General features: G+C 39.2%; 2 protein-coding genes across 2 annotated transcripts; both read right to left on the reverse strand.

Annotated features, from left to right (window-relative positions):
* Positions 1 to 6,168: 6,168 nt before the first annotated feature.
* On the reverse strand, positions 6,169 to 7,520 carry GHRL (ghrelin/obestatin prepropeptide). The gene is made up of 3 exons (XM_009320113.1): positions 7,403 to 7,520; positions 6,782 to 6,895; positions 6,169 to 6,315 (listed from the first exon to the last, which is right to left on the reverse strand). The coding sequence occupies exons 1-3, from the start codon at positions 7,508 to 7,510 to the stop codon at positions 6,169 to 6,171; spliced, it is 369 nt and encodes a 122-aa protein (XP_009318388.1). The 5' UTR covers positions 7,511 to 7,520.
* Positions 7,521 to 9,839: 2,319 nt separating this feature from the next.
* Positions 9,840 to 16,143, reverse strand: SEC13 (SEC13 homolog (S. cerevisiae); the record flags this gene model as incomplete). The annotated part of the gene is made up of 8 exons (XM_009320114.1): positions 9,840 to 10,698; positions 11,059 to 11,205; positions 12,021 to 12,141; positions 12,659 to 12,792; positions 13,656 to 13,789; positions 14,541 to 14,692; positions 15,156 to 15,271; positions 16,063 to 16,143. Coding segments are annotated over 8 exons (996 nt in total), but the record flags the coding sequence as incomplete, so codon positions are not given.
* Between the last annotated feature and the right edge of the window lies 1 nt (position 16,144).

The following is a 16,144-nucleotide window of genomic DNA, read 5'->3' on the forward strand; positions in this document are numbered from 1 at the left end:
CAGGGCTGGCCCCAAGGTCCCGCCTTCTGGGCGGGGCTGTCTCCTGAGGGGCAGACTCCCCGCTCGCCCGTGAGGTGCTTGCGGGATGGGCTTGTAACTTAAAACTTTTTGCTAAACCCTATCAATTAATGGTTACCTGTGTCTAAAAGCACCAAGATTTAGTCATAGTCTTTAAATATCTATATGTATATAGTTATGTCGTGTTATCATTTGCCATTCAGTCCCACAAAACTTTTGTTATCAGTGAGATCTTGTAGTCTTGAGTTCTGTTATTGAAAACAAGCCTGTAGGTGCACATGTAAATGAAAATTTCAGGTTTCTGTCACCATTTCCTTTTTTGCCAGTCAATAACTCTTGGAGGGAAGTCTAATGTCATCTGTTCACTTACTTGAAAGACTTCTAGTGTTGTTCCTGTCACTCCTATTTTCAGTTATGAAGTAATGTTTCTTTGTGGATGTCTTTCAAACCTTGACTTCCTGTTCTTGCAACAAGCCGCGAGAATGAACATAATGGATTGAGAAAGTACTTCACTTTAATTACAAAGCTGATGTAAAAAACCTTTGTTGCAGCAGAGCTACTATATTTTTTTGCTTCGCTTACTGTAGCTGGTTGCTTTCTATAGACCCTCAGGCTTTCTAAAAGGCAGATTATCTTAACAAGTGAGGCAATGAAACCATAACATACATCACGTTTGCGTTTTGTGTTGGCCAGTTGTATTCTCTTGAATTATTTACCCTTTTTGTTATCTGTATAATTCAGTAATGTTGTCTGAACCTCATTTAGTATCCTGTAATGTCTGATGGTCATTTAATACTTCCATTCAGGTAGACAAATACTGATGTGTTTTATTGTAAGCATAAGCGTGATGTAAGCAAAGCTGCAGGGACTCAGACTGCTCCATTTCCAGTTATCGCCCTGGCTAGACGCAGAGTTCTATAGCACCTTCCCCTTTCTTGGGAGGGAGGGAAAACTTCTCATCCTTTAGGTTGTTTTTCTCCCCTAGGTCACATACTATCTGTTTAGTCGTTCATAACCGCTTAAACATGTTACTAACAAATATACTTTTCCATTTATTATCTAGCTTGAAAATAAACCGGAGTGTGATGAGGTAAATATTGTGCAAAGAACAGAAAATAAGTGCGACTTGAGAGAACAACAGGCTGAAGGTCAGAGGAAGAAGGAAAAAAGCACAGTAAGGTGCCTTGAGGCACTCAGAGCGCGTTCAGAGGCAGCAGGGGGAATGGCCGGAGCGGAGGCATCTCCTCCGGGTGAAGTTCAGGCTGACAGCACAGCCACTGAAGGAGCCTCTCCACAGCCTGCGCTTGTGGGTGAACCAAGTCTGAGTTTTGTTGTTTGATTGTTTGTTTAAAGGTGGTGAGTACTTCTTTGTTGAATGGATGTGTTGAAATATCTTTTGGGATCTTAATGGTTAGCAACTTTTTGAAAATTTTTAAATTAAGAGGACGAAATGTTTTTAGTCTGTTTCTTACTCTAGGAATTTCCTGGTTTTGTAAAGCCTAGTCTAGTGATGTACCATTAGGGGGGGGGGAGCATTAGATCATTCTTTAGATTGGGGAACTATTACAACTGAAGTGACTGGATATTTTCCACTTACCTAATCTATAAAGAATTAAACAAGTAAAGTCATGATAAAATAGTAGCTGCTTATTTTGAGAGACTCTTGATTGTTTTTTCTTTAATGTGAAGTTACTATCTTTTTTTTTTTAATAGGAACTGGGTTGATTATAGCTTAATTAGTTACTTTATTTCCTTTTCACAATTAAACAACCATCTCAAATTAGTGGAAGAAGACAACTTTTACTTCACTTAAGGGTTTTGGAAAACAAAAATAATACTGCATCCTCTTCAATTTAGGGAGATTGATTACAGCTGAAGATGAGTCCCATGGTGGCTGGATTTGCCTTTTCCTAATGTGATATATATGTTATTTTAATACATATATTAATTTAATTCATTATCTCAAATCATTAGTAAGAACGAACTGCAAAGAAATAAGAATATTCAGCTGCAGCATGAAAAAAATCTTAATTGTGGGCACTTAAGTAATACTGGAATGGTGCCCGACCCCAAAATAGCTTCTGGTTAGGGAAGTCTGGGTGAATGACTTGGGACTAACACAGAAATGCATTCTTCCTTTTCCTCCTCCCCTGCCACCCTCCCATCCAAATAATACTTAAGGATGTAATCAAATATTTGTGTAACTTTGTGGATGGCCCCAGGTCATGTAAGAGTGCTTTGTCATACTGTTACCGAGTGCATAAAGGAATATTGTTTTAGGGGTTGTTTTGCTTTTCAACCCTGTGAGAATCCATTCCTTTTGGTTGCTGAAATCTGAGGAGAAAGATGAGTTTGGTGAAGTTCTTGACTTGACTGGAAACATTATTAGCAAGTGAATAGACACTGGATCTGGGTTGGCAGAGAAAAAAACCCATGCTTTTACCTTGACTTTTGATTGTGGGGGGTTTGTTGTTGTTGAATAATTCCTCGCATCTTGGCTAGATCACCTTCTTGGCATTCGTTGTATGCAGTATTTGGCTTAGGACAACAAGTTGTAGTGAATACCCAGGTAATTACCCAGCTTCTATTAGAGGTTTTTTACCTCAATGTCATTGCTCAGAAATAAGATAACAAGAATGCCAGTTTTGAAATTATCTGTACTGTGTCAGAGGGTAGAGATCTAGCTTATTTTTTTTTCAAATAGATTGCATAACTGTTTTGGAAAAATCCTAGAGCAGATGTCATAGGAGTAACATAGGATATTCTGTTTTTTCTGTACCAGTCCAAATTGTACCACACGAGCACTTCCTGAGCAGTATGATCGCAGTGAGAGCTGAGGTTGACTTTTTTTTTAAACTCATGTCAATATGGGCAAAAAGAAGAATTTTAGGAATTTTTCAGTGATTGATGCTAGTGTAGTTCACTGATGCCAACCCAAATATCTGTGTGCCAGCTCATTCCAATAATCATGCAACTTACTGTTCTTGAAAGTGTTCTATTGAAATTTTGGTTCTTTTTTCCATTTGGTTGGCAACTCAAATGGAAAGAGATGCTAGAGCAAATCAAATTTAGTATAAAGTTTTAATTGAAAAAAGTCTCCTGAATTGTTGGTACTTAAGAATGAGTTTTGCATTGAAAATGGCATGTATTCTGTGATGTACACATACTTTTAAGAGAAGTCTAGAGATGGACAAATAATTATACACCAGAAATACTGAACTAAATCACTTCTGCCTCAGTATGCAAGGATCCTTTAATATATTAGACAGTTTAAACTGTTGAAATCGTGAGTCAGGTGCTAACTGCCTTCTGTGGATGTGGTGATAGGACAAGTGGTAATGGTTTTAAACTAAAAGAAGGGAGATTTATGATACAAGGAAGAAATTTTTTGTGATGAGGGTGGTGAGACACTGCAACAGGTTGCCCAGAGAAGTTGTGGATGCAGTCAAATTGTAATCATGCTAGTCCAGTGCTTTGCTCTTCAGGCATTGCTTTACTGGCAGCTACAGTGTCGTAGAACTGTTCCTGGAGCACTTCTGTGGAATTTACTGCTTTGCTTACTTATTCTTCTGCCTCCAAAGCAAGGGAGACTGTACAAAAAATCTCTCTGAGCAGAATACTTGGAACAAAATAGGGACCATCGGTTTCTACTAGGCAGGTTAGAAAGCACCCGAGACCTGTTTTGTCCTACTTGTCCTGTTGTGCACTACTAGGTTATACTACCCTCTTGAGGTTGATGTCATATTTGCAAAGGAGAAAATACTGCACACATTTATAGGTCCAAAGTTTTTTCTCTAGATCACCAGGAAATATTGTTGGGGTTTTTTGTGTTGCCTTTTTTGTTTGGTTGGGTTTTTTAAAAAAAAAAAAACAACCTTAGAATGTTCTGCTCAGTAAGCTGAATAAGCAACACAGCATAGTAGCCTGTGCCTCAATTTTTATTCTGTAGACTAGCTTAGCCATATTTTTTCTTCTTGGTGAGTAGACTGTACCCTGCACAACTCTGTCAGAATTCTAGAAATAGCGATCCTAACTACAGTGCTTCTTATTTTAAGAAAGGATTTATGCAGTATCTCTGGCTGACAGTTTCCTTCCTGTACTGTTGGGCAGCTTATTGGCTGACTGTTTCCATGGAATATGCTTGGAAAACAAGTGTAAAAATAACACAAGCAGTAGATCTGTTGTGGAAGTGATGATTAGAGTTCAGCATAATAAAATGCAGCTTCAGTGCTCTTTCTGACTCTCCCTTTTCATAGCACTTCTGCAGGTTTCAAAAAGTACGTGTCTACATCCTTACCCTGGGCTAGTCTTGTTTTAGTCTAGAATTGTTTACTCTTTTCCACTCTGCTTCCCTCTTCACTTATAATTCTCATTTGCTTTCTGGTGGAGTATAGCACAAGATGGGGCTAGTGGCATCAAAGGGATCACTTCATTTAGGTGATTAATTCTGTGACAGGAAAAGGGAACATGTCTAATAAAACTTGCCGTTGTATTTACATGTATCGCAGTAGCCTGTTAAAGAGTACTTTATAGAATGTCTTCAGGAGGAAATTCTAGAAAATGTTCATGGATTATTAGATGTCCATCTGGGCTGAGGTACAGAAAAGAACATCTACTACATTGGAGCATACTGGTTTAGACATTTGAAGGCATGAAAAATTACCTTGTACCTCTGATGTATGCACCAGTATGGATATGGTTCTGAATCCAAGCAAGCTAACTGGAAACGTTATTTTTTCTTTTTTTAACTGGAAGAGATGCTAGATGCTTTCCTTGATATGATCCATATTAACAAATCCCTTGGCTATTAAGCTAATTTGGCAACTGAAAGTTGAGTCCTTGTCCATCTAGTTTGTGTAGTTTACTATATGAACTATCTAGTTTGAGCTACTCATAAAAAACAAAAAACAACGCCACAAGTAATTGCAGTTTCAGCATAAGCTTTATTCTCTATTATAGATGTGTATAGAAGTGTAAGAAGAGGTTTCCACCAGTTTTAGAAAGGATTCATATAGCCTTCAAACAGGTCATTTGGAACAATCACTATATTTACTAAGGAAAAGAGAGAAAATAAGAAAATAAGCCTACATGTCGGCCTGTGATTAACCTTGCCCTTCTATTATTTTTGGCTCTAGGTCTCGTATTCTTCCTTAAAAGATAATCTGTTCCAGTCTCTGTCAGGGCAAACTGCTCAGGTTCGCATACTCCTTTCTTCTTTAGTCTTGTGAAATGAATAATAATTTCATTTTAAAGTAAAATTTAAAACAAAACAGGCCATCTAGTGCTATCTTTGTCCTTCAACTTCCCTCATTTTTTCATCTGAGTTTCTAAAAAAACAAAAGATAAAGATTATTTTGACAGATTATTTTGATAGTCTTAATATTTTTCTGAAAATCCTGTTTTGATAATCTGTCTAGAAGTTCTACAAGTGCTCAACCGAAGGCAGAAGATGAGGTGGCTTTCACGTAGTTACATTCTATAAGGGCACATACGCATAAGACTGTCTTATTTGTGTAATGGCCATAGAAGTAGCCCTTCAGAAGGAATTCGGAGGAAAACGGAAAGAGGAGCTTGGGGGAAGACTTGGGAGCCTGAAAAGCAGGGTGAAAGTAGAAGCATGAAGTGATTTGTAGTTGGAATGTGTAATGCAGATATTAAAACTGACACAAACATTAAAACAGAAGATTCATAAAGATCAGCTTAACATGGGTGAGTGCAAATAAAGTATGGCAGGCTGTAAAGGTAAAAAACAGGCAGCATGCAGCGGGAGTTGGTCACTAGAACTTTAGTTATCAGTGAATCCGCTAGAACTATCTTAGTTACAATTATGTTTTTAATACTTTGCACCATGAAAATTGTGAAGGTCTTAGCTGAGAAAACAGGGAAATGCTGGGATTTGAGGGAAGGGGGGGAAAAAGATTGGTAGTGTAAGGAAAGGAAGCCTTCCCCTTCTGCCTAATATACTTGAATGTGATTCTTCAAAATTCAACTAGCAGTTTCTGAACATCAGATACTTCAGTGGTTCTCTTAGTGGTAACTTAGTCCCGATCACTTGTGAAATGCTGCCCTGAATGTCTTGCATGACAAATTAGATGACAGTTGTTTGGTTTATGGTGTTGGTGGTTTTGTTTGGGTTATTTTGTTTGTCTTTTAAAAAAGCTCTGCTTTAATGACTTGGTTGGCAGTTCCTTTAGCATTCTCTTCAAGCATGTTCCCCAGCATCTTCTCCAGTGCTTGTCCATATTCTTGATACTCTTTTTCTGTTATCTTGACTCTGATTTCAAAGGGAACATTAAACTATAAACACATTAAAAGACAGAGTTTAACAGACAAGTTCTGGACAAGGACAACTTAATGTTATTCACAGGAATGATGATAAGCAAGAGGTATAAGACATTATTCCATCTATCTGCTTATTAGTGCTGAGATGTAATCAAAATCTCAGAAACAGGGTATATAGCTACTGCAGACCAAACTACACAATAAACTGGAGGAAGGAAAACTTTACAAGAAACTCACATTATTATATGTTAGTTCTGAAATGTAAGTGAATCCTAAATAGGAGATTGTGATCTGAATTACTGCTGCTAATTTTAAATTATTTCATACCGTCGATGCCGGCAGTTTTCATGTGCCCTTTCCTAGTTGCCTTTCAAGTTAAAAATGACTGTAGTTTTAATTTGTACTGCCTCCTGTGACAGAAATTGTATTACCCAACCCTGTCCCTTAAATGTGTATGTGAGCAAGAAGAAAAAATACAAACCTTAATTTCAATACTGTTACTGTCATCTTCTGCCCCTGCTTCATCTGTATCCCAAAAGCTTTCTGTGCCTCGACGATGTAATTGTGCTGTGGGTTTTTTTGGACTGTTTTGTTGCTAGAAAGAAAGCAAAATAACATTTATATATTCTTTCCATAGTCAAACTAGTCTGTAGTGTGGAAAATAGAACCCCTAATTAACACAGATGCAGCAAATTAGCTGAAGGCATTACACACTTATGTATGTATGATATGTAGGTCTATAATAATTGTACTACCATTGCTGCATGCACTTTAATAGGAATTTGGTTTAAGGGTTCCTTAAAGAACAAGCACCTTACAGTTAATTTCCAAAGAAGATGCCAACAAATCATTTAAATGAGTGCTTTCTCTTAAGTTGTTCTTTTTTTTCCAGATTATTCTTAGTGAATGAGATGATTAGATACATATTCTCATAGCATAAATACAATGCTAATCGTTTGTTACAGAAGTTCTCTGTAATAACTCCTTCCTCTTCCAGAAAAACAATCTTCTAAAAGCTTCTCTGAACACTGTAAAGAATATTGGTTTTAAGGACTTATAGATGAGGACAATCTTGAGAAAGTATTTTTCTGAATTTTTTTACCTGAGTTTTTTTATATTCAGGGCTTAAAAAACTAGAGCCAGCCAGAGTAGCTTCTGTCCAGAGGATGCTGTAAAGAATAATTCCCAGCAGAGTACCTCTGAGAAACATGATTATTTTCGTGAGGCAGGGTGTCAAACCTGAAAGCATAGGTTGAAAAAGTAAATGTATTTTACAATCTTTGTATTTAATTGAATCCAGATCCAGTGAAAATCTGTCTCCTGACTTGAATGACTTGAAATTATTTCTAAAGATGGATGTATAAAGCAAACATAATCTTTATATGCTAAAGGTAAAAATATCCTGTCCGAAAGAGATTATTGCTTACAGTGTTTTCTTCTATAACTAAGATATAGTAACTGGAACAGACAGGTTAGTGGAGAGGAATTACACAGGAAAACTGGCAAAAGCTGAAAATGCTGTGAAACTTTACCTGGTTAGTTTCGTGGCTTCACCAAACAGCTGCTTTCTGAAGCACTTTATATATTGAGTGGAATATTTGTTCTGCATTACAGTATTCCTGGAAACGCAATCTGGTATGTATTTAAATTCCTTTGAAATTTGGGCTGCTTGTAAGATAACAAAATTAAAAAAAAAAAGTGAATACAGTGCATAGATCTGTTGCTGCACTTATTTTTATGTATAGTGAAATTATGTCAGGAGTGCAGTGGAGTTTCCTTTTTTCCTGTGGCATTAACATTGTTCCTTTTAAAAATTAATTCATAGCTGTAACATTTATTTTTCAAAAAGGAAAAGCCCCAAACCCTTTTTATTATCTGAGGTGGCGTAACAGAAATGGAGAAGTTGAGCTTTATTCCTGACCTGCGATGGCAGCTGTGTTTCTCATTTTCACCTTTAAGTGCATTCCCTCTCTTCTGTATTCTCTCCCAGGTTCTGTTTTATCAGATTTTGTTGTCTTTTGCTGGAAGACCGAAACTGAAAATGATACCTCGGAAACTTGGCTTCCACTACTCTAAAAACAGAATATTAACAAATTTTTAAAACTTCAGTGAAAATTAGTAGCAATGGCTGAGGGTCTATAAAAATCCCATGAAGAGAAATTGGGAATTTTTTTTTTTTTCAACTTGAGAGAGAGTAAGAGAAAAGGAATATATGATGAAGGATGACAGATTTGCAACTTCTGTTGCTTGTGTTCTGCTGTAACTTGAATGACATATAGCTGATTTGTAGGATCCGTTTTACACTGCAGCCTCACAAACTTCCAGTAGTAGGATTGAGGTAGGCATGGGAAACATGCAAAGATGGGAAGATCATTACTTGAAACAATTTTAATACATTTCATCTTAAGTATGAAGGGATAACAGGCTCAACTGGGCCTTGCTGCTAAGTAGGTCTGAATTCTTAAGTATTAAAACTCATAAAATGTAAGGATAACTTTTAATAGGGTGAATTGTGGAACCTAATACCCCCACAGGCAAAAACTTCTCTTGTGTACTTAAGGAGTTAAGTGCTCTTTTTCCTTAGAATGAGGTGTGGTAAAAGCTAACTAAGAATGAGGTTTCATTTTTGAGCGTTTTTATCGGAGGTAATGTGCTTGATTTCAAGTTTGTATAGTTTCCACAGCAGTCAAAGCCAACCCAAAACCCTCTTAGATGACCAGGTACTCTGGATCAAAGAAGAACAAGTGGGTATGGTACTGGGAATGAAAGGCTGCCTGTTCAGCTTTGCAGTTATGATTATGAGCTTAGTAGAAATGTAAAACAGCTTGAAAGAAAACAGTATATTTTCTTTCTTAGTATATTTATACAGTTTTGCTGCATAATTTGAAATGGAACTGTTTGAATGTAATGCTAATTTCTAGAGGAGTTGATTCTTTTTTTTTTTGGGTAAGGCTACAGTGCATTTAAACAAGAACAGAATGTTGCATACTTCTGTTGGTATACAAGAAAGATAATTCATGTATGTGTTTCTGTGAGAGCAACTAGAATATTATTTGGCTAGTATAGATAACTATCATAACATTAGGTTTGTTTTTCTAGAAAAGAGGGTATATTATCTTGACTATGCCAAAACAAAGACTGTGCCTAGGAACCACTACCTTGGAGAAGGAGGAAGGCTGTGAATTGTTCGCTTGTGTTGCTTCAGTGCAACTGAAGAAAGGGAAAATGTGATGTTTAAGTACTTTCCCTCTTGGAGGGGAAGAGTGCTTCAGCTTTTAGCTGAAGACATACTGAAATGTGGTTTGTTTGAGCCTAATATGCTTGCCTGAAGTGTAACGGCACATAAGTTTAACACAGCAAAAATTTGTTCTTTCTTACACTATATTATATACAGTGTTAGTCTCTAGCGGACTAATACCTTCCCAGCTATTACAAAACCAATACCATGGACGGGAGGACACCATGACTGTGGCTTGACTGAAGGTAGACAGCCTTGACAAGTCCCCTGTGAAAAGATTATTAAATACAGCACACCAGGCTTTAACCAATAGGACTTTATTCTGTTGGTAGCTCAACAAAAACAACTGAGGTACAGTACAGAAGTGTGTCTAAAAGAAAAAATCTTCAAATTATGGTTTGATTTATTGATGTTGGTTAAATAACCAAGTTTGAAATTATTGCAAAGCAAAAGACATATGCGTTCCACTACTCCTTTTCATCTTCAGGAAAGCACAGAGACTTTTACATATCCAAGCACATTATTTTCAGGAAGATCTAAGCACTACTTCACTACTGCCAGAAGGGCTAGCTAGCATGCTGTCATCTAATGCTGAAAACTCCACCAGCGCCTCCCCTCACTTGAAACAAAGTTCTGGCCTTTGAAGGGACAGAGTATTTGTCCCCTCGCACAAAGGAGTTCACCCCTCACCACTATGATAGCCTCCTCCTGTTCCTACTCAAGTGCTTGAAGTCTGACCACAGCATATCCAATTAAATTTGACCCCTAAACCAGAAAAGCAGGGGACAGTTTCTATGGCATCAAGGAGTAGTATAAGGCACAGTACTTTGCTATGTGCTTTACCTTAAATTTAAGGGAATGTCAATTAAGGCTGATTATCAACATATTGTAGCCTCCCAATAATAGTTATAGAGCGCTCTTAAAATTGGATAATTGTTGTTTCCCATGTTCATGTCCAGTTTAGATAAAATCAGTTCTCATCCGGTTCAAGAAACATTGCAAATCAGGTATAGTGATCACTTGTTGCGGCTGGAACATTCACTCATGCATCACTGCTCATTCTGCTGCCCCTCTGTAACGGCAGACACCCCTCCTTGGCCCTTGTTGACATCACTGATACACGCCCACAGTCCGTCTACTGATTCCTTCCATAGCGTGACCTCAAAAACAGATCAGGAAGAAGTTTCAGCCTTAATACATTCTCAGTTTCCCATTTCTCGCAACCACCCTGTCACTAGTTGGTGATAGCCTACAGTTACAGAAGTCAAGTGTTGCAGCATTGTTCTAAGTATCAAGTTAGTTGTTGCTGTATACTGAATAATCATCCAGTGGTAAAGGGAGAGCATGTGAATTCTGCTGTTAGTACCCTACAAAATAAAGTTAAGCCTGCATTTCTAATCTCCAGTAAGGACTAAGAACGCAGTGCAAACAGTTTGCCAAAGGTTAGGGTCTTCCTCCCCTTTTGATAGTCAGAAGAAAAAGTGGCATGCGGGAGTAAAAGCCAAGGCAACAGTACTCACTTTATTGTCTCCTCCAGACACTGCAAGAATATTTGCAGTAATGGACCAACTCACATGCCAGACAACATCATTGAACTTGTGCAGCAACTTTGGTGACCATGAATTTCCAGAGGCATCATCACATGTCCATATAAACACTCTGCCATCCTACAAAAGCAAGCAGACCGAGGTGTTTGGACCACTAGTTGTAACACAAAAAACCCAGCCTTGATTGCACTTAATTGCTACGCTTCCAAATCACGGCTCTGATATGAACCCTACATGTGCTTACATGCATTTTTGCTCAACACAGCAAACGGGCTGTTTTCTTACTATAGCTGTTAGCGAGACAGGAGTACAGCTTTCTGATGAGAAAAGCTACATGCAAAAGGTGACTTGTAAACACCAGGGAAGAGCTCCCAAAATACATATATATCAGCTGAATGGTTCTGCAGAATGAGATTTTGCTTTCCAGTCACATGACAGCAAGTTAGCAGCTTACTCAGTAGTCTTCCTGCTTAAAAAAAGCATTTACAGAATTATTAGCAGCAAGAACACTACAGTCAATAAGGTGGTTGCTCACCAGAGCTGATTAAGAATGCCAGTTATTAGAAAACAGTGTTTTTAGCTGGAAGTTAAGTGAATTTGATCCAGAGACATTAAAATACAACTTTAGTTTGAAGGTCATCCTCATAGTGAGACCATCCTGCTCACGATTTTCAAAATAAAAGATAGTCTTTGGTACAGAGCCACACACACACAGACCTTTGTCCAGAAATGCTTCCACTGGGCTTCTGAGTTTGGGAGGAACAGGAATCAAAGGCTCTTATGCACAGACCCACGTATAGCAAAGGGTTGCCAAGAGGACCTGTTACAGCAGTTCTATCCTTACTATTCCTTTACTTCCTTCCCCTTTTCTCTAGTAAATCGAAGCGAGGGCATTGAGAGCCTGCCTCTGCCACTCCAACAGAAAGAAGCCTCACCTGTGAGCAGCTAGCAATGGTACTTGTTGGCAAACCTATGGATGGAGCCCAGGCTACATCTCGAACCCAGTCACTATGAGCCTCCAGCTTCTGCTCTTCTTTCCACTGACCATCTTCCTCCCTGAAAACACATTTATACAGTCAGAAGGGTGGCAGCAGCAGCCAGTCATATTTCTCAATCGCCTGTTCTGGAAGGCTTTGGTTTTGTAGCTTTCAGACTCCTGATTATCCAGATAATACAAAGCACAAGCGTTCCCCACTCTTCTCCAAAAAGCTCTATGGCTTAAACTGACAAAATCCCTTCCAGGGGACAGAAAGCAGCATAGGCAAAGAGTATTTGATCTTCAGTTACTGTACAGAAATCTGCGATTGTCCAAGTGACAGAGGTAATCAAAGACAATTAGAAAGCCACTTTCCAAGACAAGATTAAGCAGGGCTGACACAAATTGCTATAATCACGTGAGAGATTGTACATCACTAAGTTGTCTCAATTTTTAAAGCACTTCTCTATAACAATAATTCAAAGATGAAAGCGTAGAGGTGCCGAAAATATTACTTGAGGTACTAACAGGGACATTCAAAGACTATAAAGGATATCAAGTTTTCTAAGTTCTTAAGTCTGGCAATAGAGCACTTACTTCCAGATCTTGACAAGGTTGTCACAGCCACCAGATGCAAATCTTTTGATGTAGTTTGGTTTTTGACCAGATGGTTGTTCTATAAGGCTTCCTGGTACAACAGCAGGAGCCCAGCTAACTGCATTACATCCAATCTATTTAATGAAAAAAAAAAATCATTATTAGAAGTTGCTTACGTGAAATAAATAAAAACTGCTGAGGGGGCAAAGGACACCTAGCATACTCTCTATTGGGGGGGCGTTGGAAATAATGCACAATGCTGGATGGATATAGGATGAATAAGAAATCCAGATACAGTCTAGTCTCAATAAGGCACTTATTCAGAAACCCTTAGGTAGCTAAATAACTGTTTTATGTGCAAATATTGTCTTGGATATGTAAACAGTGGGGACAGAGATATAAACTGAAAAGACCCAAGACATACGCAGTTGCTAAGATTTAGGAATGCAGGAGTAGAAGGAACCTGTGGGTCCGGAGCCCAATTTCCTTTTATTGAGAGCCACTGCCATTAGCTTATCAAGTTCTGTGTAAGCAAAAATCTCCACTATTTTGGGAAAAACATGAGTCCTGCAGTTTTTCCAGCTTCAGTTTATTCAGTCGGTTGGTACAGGTATTCTTAGTACCAAAGCCATTTCCTACCAGGTAATTTCCAGAACTGGGTTTAACAATAACGCTTAATAAGCAAGTATTATCAGTGCTGTTTAGTAACCTTCACCTGTCTTGTTTTCTACCTCATTTTAGTGACTACAAAGTATACCTTCCCACTCTGGATTAATTTAAAACAAGTTAGTCTTGATTCTGGAAAATGTTTCACATTTCCAGTATTGTATTTCAGTATTTCAGTATTTACCTAGTCTACAAGTTCTTTGAGGCATCTATTTGGTGCTTATTTAATTGTAGTTCAGTATTTACCTAGTCTACGAGTTCTTTGAGGCATCTATTTGGTGCTTATCTGTAGCTCCAAGAACCCTGTACCGCTCCAAAGGAACAGACTCACCGTATGTGCATTGCTGATCTTTTTGACTTCCCATTGCCCGTCACCTGTGTAGCTCAATAACGAAATGGCCCCATCAGAGCTCCCACAGGCCAGAATCAATCCATAGTCATGTGGTGCCCAGCAGACAGAATTCACTGTGAAGGGTGAGACAGACCGGATTAAACACAGCGACTACCTAAAACTGACTAACCAAATCACTGGCTAGTATTAGTGGAATAGTCACTAAAAGTGAGCAGCTTTGCAAGCTAAGAATAAGAGTCTTAGCATTCCTGAATTTCAGCAAAGCCAGTCAATTAACACTGTTTACTGAATGACAGAAAACTGCCTTTATTTTTGGCACCCTTTTAGAAAGAGAACACCAAAAGAGCACTCTTAATGAGAGATCAAAAACTCTTGACTATCCCCTGCAACTCCAGAACAAAAGCTGAATGGCAGGCATAGTATTTAAAGTCTAGATTAGCAACAGAACAAAGCTGGAGACTTCTCAGATCTGCATGTAGGAGGACCAATCGTCTGAACAAAACAGTTTCCACCATAAAACAAAACGCAGCATGCTAAAATACACTTTTTTCCTTTCTTCCTGTAGTGGATACACAGAGTATTTTCCGCAAGAACTCAGTACCCTGCCATCTTGTTTATTTGAAAGCTGATTTACTTGTAAAACAGCTCCTACGCAAACATCGTATGAATCAGGACAGGAGGTTATCCAGCAATATGACATTACGTGAATGTTCTGTTTATGCTGAATAGACTTACTGTCTCTCCACTAATTTATCCCTCTCTGTTTGATAGAGGCTTTCTTCTGTGACACTGATGGATTTATTCCAACCTTTCCGAATCCCCTCATATCCCCAGTCTCACTTCCCAGCTCCAGACCCCACATACCTGAGGAATCATGCCCTGTGTACTCATACGTCTTTTCCCAAGTGCCATTTTCTTCCTTCCAGATAATAACCTTCCTGTCATAGGAACAGGAAGCCAAGATATTCCCATACATAGGATGAGCCCAGGCAACCTGCCACACGGGACCTTCGTGCCTGCAAGAAACAACGCTATTTGGAAAAGCGGAGAGAAACCCATTCCAGTTGCGGCTGTTTCACAGCCATCGTTACTGTGAATCGGTGTTCCGTAAGCGATGAATGCAGCCACAGGAAGAATACGAGTAATGCCAAGATGAAAAACAGCATACAGGACGGTCAGACAAAGCCATTGCCATCAGAAACAGTTCCAAACGTTTATCTTTGAATCAGCAATTAAAATTGTGAGTTTACTTCTTGAAAATTATAGGTGTCAAGTATTTAACAAATGAAAAAGTCCCAGTGTTATTTCTAACTGGCTCTCTGTGTCCCCCCCCCAGCTCTGAAGAGTTGTTTAGCAACAGCCAGCCATAGCAATTATTACTGTGGAGAAATTTAGCACGCATCTTATGTTACCAAGAGGCAAAATGACAAAATATTAAAGATTTCCACAGATTAAAATCTTCTGTTTACGACACTTTACCCTCTCAGGTCCGCAATGAGGATTTGCCCTCCGTTCCGAACATCAAAGATTTTCACGGATCTGTCTGAAGAGCAGGTGGCTAACCGCGTGCCATAGTAATCCATCTGAGCATCATGCTGCAAGGCGACGGAAAAGCTGCTGTCAGCACCTGTGAGTTCCGCTTTGTTAACAAACCTTGTGACATTTTAAATGTAGCTGTAGGAGCTGGACTGAGTCCCAGCATGGCCGGTTAAAAAGGGTAGTTTTTAAACAACCCAGACAAGCCACCTAAGTCATTATTTCCCCAACTGCTGTTTTCGCAAACTATACAAACGTTACGCGGAAGTAATCTAGGGAATTCTGGGCAGTAACGCACAGCATTTTCGGGAGAGGACAGGAAATTAGTGCCGCTGACTGTAAAGCCTCGACCAGTTATGTGGTTTTGTTTAATCTGTAAAGTGGGTGTAAGAATACTGACCCCTTATTTATGTTTGAAACATCATTATTTAACTGGGCTCCTCGATTCTGTGAATTACTTTGAGATGTTTCCTCCTACCCGTACTTACACATCCGCTCCCAGAAACATCCACGCAGAGGAAAAGCAGTCTCATCTGCTCAAGTCCTGTACCGTTTAGTATATGCATGCATGTTGTTTCATAGAAACGAGCAGAAACAACCCTAGGCATGAAAATTAAAGCTTTAAACAATTTCTCCTTCCCCTGGTAGCTACGTTTCCCTGTCTGCACGGCACAAAATAGCGTATCAGAATTTCAGACGGTATTCCCCCTCCGGTACCCCCTGTGCCTCGTTTCATACAGGTACGTGCGTCCTGCTCTTCGCCCCCCGTAACGCAGCTCCGCGGCGCTGGGAGCGGGCGCGGCTGGCAGCGCCCAGCGGCGCTCCGGTCAGAGCCCCCCAGCGCACTTACGATCATGTCCTCGTGAGAGGTGTCCACGGTGTTAATTACCGAGACCTGCGGGGGAGGAGGAGAGACAACGACAAAGCCCGGC

The sequence above is a fragment of the Pygoscelis adeliae genome, unplaced genomic scaffold (genome assembly GCF_000699105.1).
Source record: "Pygoscelis adeliae isolate BGI_AS28 unplaced genomic scaffold, ASM69910v1 Scaffold302, whole genome shotgun sequence".
Classification (NCBI taxonomy): Eukaryota; Metazoa; Chordata; class Aves; order Sphenisciformes; family Spheniscidae; genus Pygoscelis; species Pygoscelis adeliae.